Raw genomic sequence first — 13,156 nt, forward strand, 5'->3', positions numbered from 1 at the left:
TTTCCTATACTGGGAATTGAGCTCCATCCCCAGCCCTTCTTAATTTTTATTTTGAGACAGGGGCTCACTACGTTCAAGGAGCTTGAACTTGGGATCCTCCTGCCTCAGCCTCACAGAGAGCTGGGATGGCAATCATGCACCACCACGCTCAGCCAACTGCCCCATCTCACGGGGTGAACTGGGCTGGAGTGGGTGGGCAGCTTGGAGCCCCTGCTTCCTGAGTGCTGCCCTTGGAGCATCGCGAGCAGCTGCCATTCCTTGCACCATCCCAGGGGGCCCAAGGCCTCTGGAGGAGTCTGAGCGTGTGTGGATGGTGCCAGCTTCAGGCAGCTGAGGTGGCCCCACCACAGGGATGGCCTGTGTCAGCACTGCTCCTGCGTCCTGGGCACTGCAGGTGCTGAGCAGTGTCCCTGCCTTCCACCCTGGGAGGCTGGTGGGACCCCCAGCATAGAATTCAGGCAACTCATATTGCAGCGAGGAAGGCCAGTAGCAGCACACAGCACCGTGTCAGGAAGCAGTGGGTGCCAGGCAGGGACAGGGCATCTTGCCCTGTCCACAGAAAGTGGCTCAGAGGAGATGACATTTGAGGTGCTAAAGAAAGTGTCCTAGGCTCTAGGAACTGGTTGTGCAGAGGCCCTGGGGCCGTTCTGCTGATCTCAGCCTCATTTCCTGGTGAGCAAAACAGCCTGGGCTCTCTGTAAAGGGACACGAGAGTTGGAGTTGGGGGTTTATCCTATCAGCACTGAAGGCCTGAGGACCCCACTCCTCCGAGATGGCACTGTAACAGCCTCCTGTATGCTAGGAGAGCGCAGGTTGCCTCCGGGGCCCAGCCGGCGCTGCAGTGGGATATAGCTTTCAGTGCTGCTCCTGCAGGCGTGCTGGCCCCTGAAGCCCAGGCTCACAGATGCCGGCCTGTGTGTCTAGAGGCAAACTGGCTTTGACAAATGATCTTGTTTTAAAATATTGAAGCCATGGGCTGGGGGGTGTAACTCCACAGTAAATACTCGTGTGAAATGTGCAATGCTCTGGGTGCAATCCCCAGCATGGCAAAAACAAAAATAAAAAACTAACAATAATAATAAAAATTTAAAAATAAAGTAAAACATTGATGCCAGCTTAAAACATGATGCTCATGTGTTCCCAGCAGGGCACTGTGGTGAGGAGAAGCCCTGGAGGCTGCAGGGTCCAGCAAGGACAGGGACATGGCAGATGACAGCTGTCCCTTGCACTTCAATGGAGGGAAGGCAGAGTCCACCAGAAATCCCCAGATCAGGCTTCCAGGAAGGAGGGGCCCAAGGGGCGGAGTTCTAGTCCCAACTTGTCCTCTTCCTTGCTGGGCCGACTGGCGGGAGTTGCTGCCCTTCTTTGAACCTCAGTGTCCGGGTGTGGGCAGGACAGTGGCCAGGCATGGCTCAGTGTCAGCCATGGTGGCATTTGTGTCTGGGCATCTTGTCAGCTCAGGGGCTGGAGGGGCTGAAGCTGGGGTGGGGCAGGGGCCTCTCTTCCTGCCAGGGAGGCTGTCAGTTCTGAGTTCCTTCAGCCACCTCTGCCTTCCAGATACCTTGGGCTTCCCAAAGAGGGGGTGGGCATGGGTGCAGGGGTGACCCCCAGGATCCCCAGCTGCCGCAGCAGCCTACTCAGGCTTCCTAGTATCCACATTCCGCCCTCACTGAACTATGAATCATATAGTTTGCCAAGGCCAGGCAAAGGCAGTGGGGCCAGCCTCCTCCAGCTGGTCACGGGAGGGGTCTCCCGCCCTGATTCAGGTGCTGTGTGTCCTGGGGAGAGCATGGAGGGGACAGAGGCTCGTCCTCTGCTGGCTCATGAGGCCTGGAGCCTGGCAGGCCGGGAAGCTATAAATAGCAGGCGGTGGCAAGGAATTGCCAATGGGCCCAGCTCTGCATGCCTGAGTCAGCCTGGCTGGCCGGGGCTGGAGCCCCAGGGAGCAGCCGCCCAGGACCGCGGGTCACTCCAGAAGCCTGCCACTAGCTGAGTGGCCTGAGGTGAGACTCGGGAAGTCAGGTCAGCATGGACTTTGGCCTGGGAGCTGCGTCTTGATGCAGGCTGCGAAGGGAGCCATGGCCGTGTGAGCTGTGGCTGAGCCTGAATGCTGGAGCGGGCCGTGGAGAGGCCAGGAAGGAGTCAGGAGGTGGCACCTGAAGCCCTAGGAGAGGACGAGTGGGCTTGGGGACATTGCCAAGTGTCCAGGGGAGCAGGAAGGACCCACCTCAGCCACAACCGAGAAACAGCCATGGAGCAGAGAAAGGTCATCTGCTACTCCTGTGACCGGGAGCTTACCACCTCTCCTGCAAGTCCCCAGCCCCGCCACCTCCAAGTTTCCAGCCCCCCTGTGGGTCCTGAGTTCCAGCCTGCCCTCAAAGTGAAGGGCGCCTTCCTCTGACACCCTGGACTGTGACTGCCTCTCTGTCTCCCTGAGTGCCCTTTGGGGTGTGCAGTGGAGCCTGAAGTCCAGTTTCCTCTGAGTTCTGCCCAGATGAGATGAAGACGAGCTCCAAGCCTGGAGCAGCCAAGCCTGGCACCCAGCACTGTGGGAGGCAGAGGCAGAGGGGTCTTAAGTTCCAGCCCAACCGGAGCAACTTACACTCTATGGGGCGGGCCAAATAGCTCAGTGGATTAAAGCGCCTGCAAGCCGGCACAGGGACCAGGGGCTCCATCCCTGGGGCCTACTGTGCCCGCCCTGCCCCTGGGGCATGCTAAAATGGCAATTGAGACTGGGTGTGGTGGCCCGTGCCTGTAATCCCAGCTCTTGGGAGGCTCTAAACAGGCGGATCACTACAAGTCTGATCTAGTAGTAAGACCCTGAACACCCTTCCCTGAAATACAAAATAAATAAAGAGGCCAAGGATGTATGTAGCTCATCAGTACAGCACCTCCTTGGCAAGTATGAGGCCCTGAGTTCTATTCCTGATACCAAAAAAAAAAAAAGAAAGAGTTGGGGATGGAGCACAGCACAAAAAGCCTGGGTTCACTCCCCAGTGGCAGGGCAGGAAGAGAGGTAGAGGAGCCCCAGTCTTCAAGGGGGAGGAGGGGCAAAGACCCTGCCAAGCCCTCTCTCCCACCAGACCACCGATGGGGGCCATAGTTTGTTTCCAGACGCCCCAGCTTCAAGCCCTGCCCCCACCTTCACCTGGCCCCAAGAGGTCTCCAGAGCCCAACCTCCCTCACCCCTGGTGGGTGCCCCCACCACAGGGCAGCCCACCCAGCCCAGGCCTGCCCCAGATAAGCCCCTGGGTGCGGGTGGGGACGCCCCAATGTGCTGAGTCCCCCACCTCTGCCCACTCAGGGCTAACATTGTTTTGTTTCTACAAGCTGTACTCTTGACAGGCACGGAGCTTGGCCCTACCCCACCAGGTCCCCCAAATGCCCTGGCCCAGGGTCATCCTGTCCCGCCAGCTGAACCGGAGTTCTGCTCAACCCTCACGTGCCATCCCCACCCCCGCGAACCCCAGGGCCCAGATGTCTGCCGGGTCGCCGGGCAGGGGTCCCGGTGGCTGAAAACCGCCCCCTGGGTGCAGGCGGGTCCGGGAGCGGTGGGGCGGGGACACCAGCGGGCGGGGACACCAGCAGGCAGGCAGGGCGGGGACATTGGCGGGCGGGGACAGCGCGACTGCAGCGGCAGGCGGGGGGCGGCGCGGCGCGGACACCGAGCCGAGCAGCAGCGGCCCAGGTAGGGGGCAGAGCCGGGCGGGGGTCGGGGCAGGGATCCCCAGCGGCCCCACCTCTCCCGCGGACCCTCCTTTGTCCCGGCCCCACCCTCCCGGCCTCCTCCCGGGCTGGCGCAGGGCCTCGTCACCGGCCACCGTGCCGGCGGCGAACCTTGGACAGCTCCTTCCCTGCCTCTTCTGTCCCTCCCTCCTGCAGCCTGGGCCCCCCAACCCAGGACGCCCCCACCCCCTTTTGACGTCTGACCTCCCTCGGCCTGGGTGCCCTCCACGCGCAGTCCTCTGGGCCCTGCCAGTCCTCTGGGGTCTCCACTTCCCCCCTACTTCCCCTTAGATCACCTCTGCTTACCCAGGACTTCTGGGTACCCTTACCTCCACATAGATCCTCCTTGAGTCTGGGGAGCCCCTGGCAACCCCCCAGCGTCCTCCTCCTCTCTCAGGCCCCTACAGCTGGCCCTGTGCCCACCAAACCCCTCCTTGGCCCTGCAGCCCCAGCTCAAGACGCCCCCTCCCTGTCCCTCCTGCCAGCCACATCCCCTGAAGGCTGGGGTGCTGTCGGACCCGAGGTTACCATCAGGGTCCCAGGGCCCAGCCCCATGCTGACTGCAGACCACGGCTAGGCAGTTCTGCCTGGCCAAGGTGGCTGAGGGGCTTCCTTGGCGTGAAGCCGAGGGCCCAAGGGCCCCATCACCAAGTGGGGATGACTTCAGGTCCTGCTCAGCTTTGCTACCTCCTGCCTCTGTGACCTTGAGCCAGTCTCTCCCTGTCCAAGCTCAACACCCCTGACCCCCATCCTGCAGTGGAGCTAAGAGTGGGCTGCAAGGAGCACCAGGGGTGAAGTCCGGGTTGCTGAGTGGGGGTCTAGCCCTCAGTAGATGGGGCCCAGCCCTCAGCATCCAAACAAGGCAGAACTTGGGTCTAGAGCAGCAGTACCCACCACCACCAATCCCCCCAGATCCCCATGGTGTATGTTGGCTGCAGCCAGTGTCTACCTGGGAAAGGGTGCCAACAGGCAGGACCCCCAGCCCAGCCAGCAGCCCTCAGACTCCTCTAGTTCTGCATCGCCAAACCTGGGCCCTGCGTACCCACCTCTTGGTTGCGGAAGGTTTTTCCCAAAACTCCAAAAGTTTCCCCAGCGTGTCTCTGTGCCATGTGCTGGCTGTCACTCTTATCATTTCCCCCCTAACAAATCTGTTTCTTTTGATAATTCAGGTTGTGCCTTTAAAACCTCTGATGTTGTCATATTTCAGCCCCCAGCCTGGGGGGTGCAATAATAATTGTGGGTATTATCTTCTTATTTACAAAACCTTTTTCTTTTTCTTTAAGTACTGGGGATTGAATCCAGAGCCTTCACACTGTGTTACATCCTCAGCCCTTTTAAAATTTATTTTGAGACAGCATCTCACTCTAGTGCCCAGGTGGGGCTCCAGCTTCCCATCCTCCTGCCTCAGCCTCCCAGATGCTGGTTGATAGCCCTGGATCTTGACTGAGTCGGAAGTGACCCTCCAATCCTCTCCGCACACACCTGAGGAAAGGAACTTGGTCACACAGCTTGGGTAGGTGGAGTCCCAGGCTGGGGTCAACAAGTGGCTCCTCTCTGCTGCTGTGGGGCTCTTGCAGAGGGACCCAAGACTCAGAGCTGTCTGGGAGGGAAGATGGGAAGGGGTCTCCCCTACTTTATATGAGCAAGGACATTTGTTCTGCCCCCACAGAGCCCCCCACTACGGCACTTCAGGGATCTGAGCTGTGTGATGTTCTGAGGGGCTGGGCTTCTCTGAGAACAGAAGCGAGACACACTAACAAGAGCACATAGGAAATCCTGATTCTCAGTACACAGCAGGCCTGAGCAGGAGGCTGGGGTGTGCAGAGCCTGATGTGGACAGAGTCTGGGGGAGCTAGAAGTGTACCTATCTATTATTTATTTGGTACCGAAGATGGAACCCAGGGCCTTCATACCTAGCTATATTCCCAGCTCCTTTTCATTTTTACCTTGAGACAGTCTAGCTAAGTTCCCCAGGCTGGCTAGAATGTGGGATCCTACTGCCTCAACCTTCCTGAGTGCTGGGGTCATAAATGTGCGCCATCATGCCCAGCTGAGTCCTACTTTTGATTCTCTTCTTTACCCTGTTGGGAGCTCCTGGCTCCCTGGGTGTCATGCTAGGGAACCAGCATCATGATTTTCAAATGGCAGTTCCTGTTCCCTCATTGTGAGGGTCATAGTAATAGGAGAACAGAAAGACAGCTTCCAAATGCAAGTCTGGAGGGCTAGGGACGCAGCTCAATGGCGAGAGCTTCCTACCATGTGTGAGGCCCTGGGTTTCATCCCCAGCACTGCAAAAAATAAAATTTAAAAAATTCGGGTTGACTATGGTGTGGGCCAATTGATCTGGGGGGGTGCTGGGCACCTCAAAAGCCCTGATCCCAGGGCTTTCCCCTGATCTACATCCCCAGCCCTTTTAATTTATTTGTTTTGTTTTTTTGAGACAGCAACTCACTGTACAGTTCAGGCTGGACTTGAATTCACTTTGTAGCCCAGGCTGGCCTCCAACTTGCAGCGATCCACCTGCCTCAGCCTCCCAAGTGCCAGATGACGGGTGTGTGCCACCACACCAGCTCCTTTTCAGTTTTTGAGACAGAGTTCTGCTAAATCCCTAAGTTGCTCAGGCTGGGCTCCAGCTTGCAATTCTCCTGCTTCAGCCTCATGGAGTGCTGGGATGATGAGTCACCCCACCCTGTGGCTCCCAAGAGATGCAGGAGGCCATGAGCTGAAGAAGAGCAGGGGCTGGGGCTGTTGGGGAAGCACTGTCCCTGTCAAAGCTCACCTGTGGGATAGGACATGGGGAAACTGAGGCTCAAGATGGCAAGGCAGTTGGATCCAGTCTGTGAGCCAGGCCATGATGGGGCAGGGGGTGGAGTGCACCAACTCTGAGGAGCCCAGGGCCATCCTGGCAGAGAGAGGAAGCTGACAGAGCCCAAGAAAGGTCCAGGTAGCCGCAAGTCCCGGCTTCTCCCACGCTGCCTCTAGCTGAATCCCCTGGGGAAACGTGGAGTCCAGATTTTGTCCGGGAGAAGCAGCCTGGGGCCTGGCAGTAAGCTGGGCCTTAGGGCAGAACCGTGGAGTCAGCCACAAGGCTGGGGAAAGAGCCTCCCAGGACACGGGACATGAGCCACCTTCTCCTCTCACGCCTGTCCTTCCGGGGCTGCAGAGCTGTCCCCTCCCCAACCAGTGGCCTTTGGCGGCATCTGACAATCCTCTCCACACAGGGTCGGTCCAGGGTCCCAGCAGCCCGCTCTTGGGGAAGATGCCGGAGCAAAGCAACGACTACCGCGTGGTAGTGTTCGGCGCCGGCGGCGTAGGCAAGAGCTCGCTGGTGCTGCGCTTCGTGAAGGGCACGTTCCGCGACACCTACATCCCCACCATTGAGGACACCTACCGGCAGGTCATCAGCTGCGACAAGAGCGTGTGCACGCTGCAGATCACAGACACCACGGGCAGCCACCAGTTCCCGGCCATGCAGCGGCTGTCCATCTCCAAGGGCCACGCCTTCATCCTGGTGTTCTCGGTGACCAGCAAGCAGTCGCTGGAGGAGCTGGGCCCCATCTACAAGCTCATCGTGCAGATCAAGGGCAGCGTGGAGGACGTCCCTGTCATGCTGGTGGGCAACAAGTGCGACGAGGCCCAGCGCGAGGTGGACACGCACGAGGCGCAGGCTGTGGCGCAGCAGTGGAAGTGCGCCTTCATGGAGACCTCGGCGAAGATGAACTACAACGTCAAGGAGCTGTTCCAGGAGCTGCTCACGCTGGAGACGCGCCGCAGCGTGAGCCTCAGCGTGGACGGCAAGCGCGCCGGCAAGCAGAAGCGGGGGGAGCGGGCCAAGGGCAAGTGCAGCCTCATGTGACCGCGCCGTGCCACCACCCGCGACAGCAACGCCACCACCACCCCGGGACTAGGCTCCTCTGCCAGCGGGCCCTCCGCCTCCTCCATTGTCCTCCTGCACTGCCACCAACATCCTCCCCTCTCCTCCTCTTTCTCCTCCTCTCCTTCCTCAGTGTCTCCTCCTGCCTCCTACATCTGGGCTGGGGAAACCGGGGCTGCCCAGCCAGCCTGCTGCGGTGACGCCGGGCTTCTGCCCCAACCCTCCCACCTGTCTCCCTCCGGCCTCCTGACCTGTCCACTTCTAGAGCCTAGAGCCAGAGGTGGTTCCCTTGGGAGGTGGATGGGGACACGGGGAGTAGATGAGAAGTGTTGCTTGGCCCAGCTGGGACCAGAGGAGTCGCCTTCCCGAGGACCCAAATCTCTGTCCCCTGGTCCTCTGGGCGCCCCAGTCCGACCTCCATCCCAGTCCCCTACATTTGATCACTGTGACCTCCCAGAGGAGGGGCTGAAATGCACATCGACCTCAGATTCTTTTCTTCTTTCTCCTCCCTGGTATCAAGTACACACCCCGTGCCACCCGGTCCTCACCACCTCTGTCCCACCTGTGTCCCTTCTCTGGTCCCTGTCTGCACACCAGGTGGAGGGGCCCGCGGGATGGGCCTCAGGCCACCAGGCAATAACCACAGGGCCTGTGCAGTGCCCCCTAAGCCTCAACCCCACCCCGGGACCGGCATAGCCACAGCACAAGCCTAGAGGTCCAGCCAGGCCCAGCCCGGAGCCTGGAACCCTGTGAGCTTCCCGGCACTGCCCCTGGGGCCTGGTACTTCCACCAAGACAGATGTTGGCATGGCAGCAGGGCAGTGCCAGCGCCCTGGTTGAGAATCTGGGGTGCTGGTGAAGGGGTGGCTGGGAGATACCACCTAAGCCCAGCTAGGCCAGTCGTTGGGACCCAGCACCAGCAGGCCACATGGGGGCTCACTGTGGGAACCACTTCCTCCTGCCAATCCTGCCCCAGAGATGGGGCCCCAAGAAGTGTCCTGGAGTCTAGGGTCTCTGCTCCTCCAGGAGCCCCCATACCATGAGACATGGGGTGCCTATTGGCACCTGGGTGACCTCCCTGGGACTCCAGGGGCAGCAGCTCCAAACCAGGTGAAGGTGGCTGCGGGATGCCGTATTCATGCATGTGTGTGTCTGTGTTTGGGATGCTGTGTTTGGCATCTGTTATAAATGCCCTCGTTGCATACAGGGTGGGTGGCATGGCCATTTGAGTATGGCTGCTGACAGGACCAGGTATTTGTGATTTGTCTGTGTGAGTCTTTGTACCTGTTTGAACATGGCTGTGTTTTCAGGAGTGTGTGATGTAGTTTATCTGTGAACTTATTTGTTCTGACTCTCTGAGGGTCACTGTGTCTATTGCAGTCTGTGCAAGTAGGCTCTTGGCTCGAAGTCTGTATCAGTCAGCTAGAGCTGTGTAAGGAATCCACCAGAGTAGCAGCCTGAAGCAACTCACGCTTATCATCTCGAAGCTTCTGTGGGCCAAGGATTTGGGTGGGGTGAATTGGATTCTTTCCTTGGGTTCAAAGGCCACAATGAAGGTGTTTACTGGAGCCAGGTATGGTAGGGCACACCTGGCATCCCTCCATTCTGGGAGGTCAAGGCAGAAGGACCACAAGTCAGAGCTCTCTTGGGCAACTTAGTGACTTAGAGAGACCCTGTCTTCACGTAACAAAATAAAGAGCTTAGGATGGAGCTCAGGGCAAAGGCCCTAGGTTTGAGCCCAATTAAAAAGGAAAAAGAAAAAGACACTGATCAGGCTGTGGCCTCATTTGAAGCCAGAAAGGGGAAGACCCCCTTCTGACCTCTGTGGCCATCACAGAAGGCAGGGCCTTAGGGTTTTCCAGACTGAGGACCTCAGTTCCTCAGTGGCTGTCTTATGGGCCCTCCCTGAGGAGGGCTCAGCATCTGAATGTGGCGGCTAATCTGGCAAAGAACAGAATGTTTGAGAAGATAACTATTCAGCTTTTTTCTGTGGTCCTGGGGGTTGAACCCTGGGCACTTGCTCTGAGCTCCATCTCCAGCCCTTTTTTATGGTGTTACTATTTTGAGATAGAGTCTCATTAAGTCACAAACTTAAGATCCTCCTGCTTCAGCTTCCCAGAGTGCTGGAATGACAGGGGTGGAATCACATCTGGCTTGGTGCCCCTCTTAGAGGGGATGAGAAAGCTCTGTGTGTGTGTGTGTGTGTGTGTGTGTGTGTGAGAGAGAGAGAGAGAGAGAGAGAGAGACAGAGACAGAGAGAGAAACAGAGTCAGAGAGACAGACAGAAAGAGACAGAGAGAGACAGAGAGAGAGAGAGGCAGAGGCGGGGACAGAGACAGAGACAGAGAGAGAAGAGTGTGTGGCTGTGTGGAACAGGACATGGGCAGAGACCCCCCCCATCTGGCTTGGTGTTATTATGATCGCTTTTGCGTGTGTCCAGAGGACTGTCCCTTCCACAGAGGCAGGGAGCATGTGCATGTGTGAGGTTACCTAGGTGTGTGTGGGGCCCTGAACACTTGGCAGCCTCATGTCACAGCAGAGTTGAGCCCTGATCTTGGGCAGGTCCAGGGACCCCAGCAGCTGCTGCCGTCCCCTCTCCTGGGCCCCCGGGAGTGGCTCCTGGCTGGACAGGGGTCCCAGCCCTTTCTCAGGGATGCACCCTGATAGCACAATTCCCACGGGGCCACTGCCCACCCCGGGCCTCTCCCGCTCCTCGCCCTAGGGCGAGGGCACCTGCAATAGGACGGGCAGCCTGCCCTGGCCACTGCCCATCCTGCCCGGGCAGCCCTGGTGCTGGGGGCCCTGCCAGGCTACGCTTGCTGTGACCCAACCCCGCCCTCCCCTGCATGTGGGAGCCCTGCCCCCCACCCGCCGTGGGGTCTGTGTAGTGTCCGCTGTAGACTTAGTCTTCCTGCAATAAAGACGTGGATCTTGTGTTGCCCCAAAGCCCAGCGGCCCTTCTTTGGGGAGGCCAGCCTGCCGCCTGCAGGGGGTGAGGGACTGTGGGCAGGGGAGGGCTGGAAGGGGGCAGAGGAGGGGAGGGAGGAGGAAGTTCAGAGGAGGAGTTGGGAGCTAGAGGAGTGTGCACATCTGTCCTCCCAGGACCCTGGGAAACCGAGGCAGGAGGATCAAAGAAGATCAGTCTTGGGGCCGGGGAGTTAGCTCAGTAGAATAAGTGCTTGCCTGGCAAGCGCAAGGGCCTGAGTTCAGTCCCCGGTTCTGGAAAAAAAAAAAAAAAAAAAAAAAAAGATCAGTCTGGATTCCCAGAGAGCCCTGGGAATGGGAGACCATGCCCACCTGACTTGGGACAGACTGACACTATGGCAGGAGGGTCCCAGAAGGAGCACTCGCAAAGGTCCTGAGGCCAGGTGGCTGGAGAAGAGGGAGGGCGAGGGTGGGGAAGGGTGGGCTACAGTGAGGTGCGGCGACAGGAGGGTGGGCAGCGTGGCGATTACACAGAGTCAAGACAGGACAGGGGACCCTGAGGCATGACGGGAATGTCCAGGTTCCCTACGTGGCCAGTTGAGGGCAGTGCGTGGAGTGCTATGGGCCCCACATTAAAACCTTCTCTAGTTTATGGTGCTGGAGGTGAAACCCAGGACCACCTACATGCTAAGCATGTGCTCAACCACAGAGCCGCCCGCCCAGCCAAGAGCCCCATCCTTACAAGGCGAAGAATCTCAGTTTTCCATCTGTGCAGGACTCCAGCTTGCCAAGGCCCCCAGCCATCAAGATATATTGGAATTTTTACACATTTGATATATTTTATTATATATTTACTTGGGGGGGCAGGGTCTCACTATGTAATCCAGGCCGACCTTGAACTCACTGCGTAGCTCAGTCTGGCACCAAATAAAATTTCTTACTAAGATACAATTAATATGCAACTGTAATTTTTTTAGTTTTTTTTCTTGAGTAGCGATTGATTCCCAGGAAAGTGTACAGAAATGTCCCCAGAGGTCGTTCCCCTCCTCTCCCACAACGACAGCATCTTGCATAACTGCTGTGCAGCTTCCAACCCAGGAAAGACACAGCATTCAGATGGCGTCAGTTTTACACGTGAATGAGAGAGCAAGCGAGCGAGCGAGAGACAGAGAGAGACAGAGAGACAGAGACAGAGATAGGAGGGAGAGAGGGAAGGAGGGAGAGACACACAGAGATAGAGACAGAGACAGAGACAGGGGGAGAGGGGAGACAGACAGACAGAGGCTGCCTGCAGACTCGCTGCTCACGTGGCCCCACACAACCCCAGCCCCCAGACCTTCCAGGGCACAGTGCTCCCCACCTGCTCCCTCCCACTCACTCACCATCACAACCCCCAATGCAAACACTTGAAAATTATTATTAGTTTTGGGACTGGGGATTCAAACAGGACCTCATACTAAGCTTCATCCCCTGCCCCTCTTAGTTTTTATTTTGAAACTTTGTCATAGGTACATGATCCACTATGCCATTCTACTGTCTTCTATGTTTGAATTTTTTCTTTCTTTCTTTCTTTCTTTTTTTTTTTTTTTTTGAGGAACCGAGGATTAAACTCAGGTCCTTGCGCTTGCCGGGGAAGCACTTATTCCACCAAGACCTCACCCTGGCCCCTAGTTTTTATTTTGAGACAGGGCGTCTAAGTCACTAAGTTACCCGGGCTGGGTTTGAACTTGCAGTCCTCCCCCCAGAGTGCTGGGCTGACAGGCGTGGGCCACCATGCCTGGCTCCAGCACTTTGGAAGGCTAAGACAGGAGGATCACAAGTTCAAACCCTGCCCGGGTAACTTAGCCCCTGAGAAAGGCCTGTCTCAGGATAAAAACTAAGAAGAGCTGGTGGATGGAGCTCAGCGGGAGGGCCCTCAGCTGAGCCCCCAGTGCCAACAAAATGAAACCGAAATGTGCAGTTGCTGGAATGTTAACATGCCCAGGCTGGTTCCACTTCCGGCCAGGCTCAAGCGGCCTTCGGGCCTCAGCTTCCAATTTAAATATTAAAATTTAAAATAATGACAGCAACCTACATTGTTACGTGAGCCTCAGGCAAGAGAAAGAAAACTGGATATATATATATATATATATATATATATATATATCCATCTATTTTTATGTATGCATCTTTATATATCTATACATCTTTATGCATTTTTAATGCTTGATTTTTTTTCCAGAAGTGGATTTGGACAATATGACTGATGAATTTGCTTCCATTAAAACTAGAAATATAAAATTATAATACATTCTGCCTGGTAAAAATGAAGTATTTAAAACTTTATAAGGATGTAAGAAAAAATGGTATAAGTTTTTTTTTATAATGAGTTTTTAATACAACTTCTTTTCAACTCTTCAATATATTTTAACAATTATAAAGGCCAGCCAAATAGCTCAGCAGATTAAAGTACCTGCAAGCAGGCGCAGGGGCCAGGGGTTCAATCCCCGGGCCTTCTGTGCCGGCCCAACCCTGGGGCCCACTGAGATGGCAATTGAGACTGGGTGTGGTGGTGCGCACCTGTAATCCCAGCTCTTGGGAGGCTGTAAACAGGCTGATCACTACGATCTAGTAGTGAGACCCTGAACACCCT

At 56.8% G+C, this 13,156-nt stretch overlaps 1 protein-coding gene across 1 annotated transcript; it reads left to right on the top strand.

The window, feature by feature from the left end:
• The first annotated feature begins 6,985 nt into the window (after positions 1 to 6,985).
• Positions 6,986 to 7,614, top strand: Diras1 (DIRAS family GTPase 1). Its single transcript, XM_004632735.2, has one exon. It carries the CDS (start codon positions 6,986 to 6,988, stop codon positions 7,580 to 7,582), a length of 597 nt encoding a protein of 198 aa, XP_004632792.1. The 3' UTR covers positions 7,583 to 7,614.
• Positions 7,615 to 13,156: the final 5,542 nt, after the last annotated feature.

Source organism: Octodon degus, unplaced genomic scaffold (genome assembly GCF_000260255.1).
Source record: "Octodon degus isolate 3935 unplaced genomic scaffold, OctDeg1.0 scaffold00050, whole genome shotgun sequence".
NCBI classification, from domain to species: Eukaryota; Metazoa; Chordata; class Mammalia; order Rodentia; family Octodontidae; genus Octodon; species Octodon degus.

What these genes read in the sequence shown, in the direction of transcription:
- Diras1 (XM_004632735.2), top strand. Translation starts at nt 6,986, where the DNA reads ATGCCGGAGCAAAGCAACGACTACCGCGTGGTAGTGTTCGGCGCCGGC.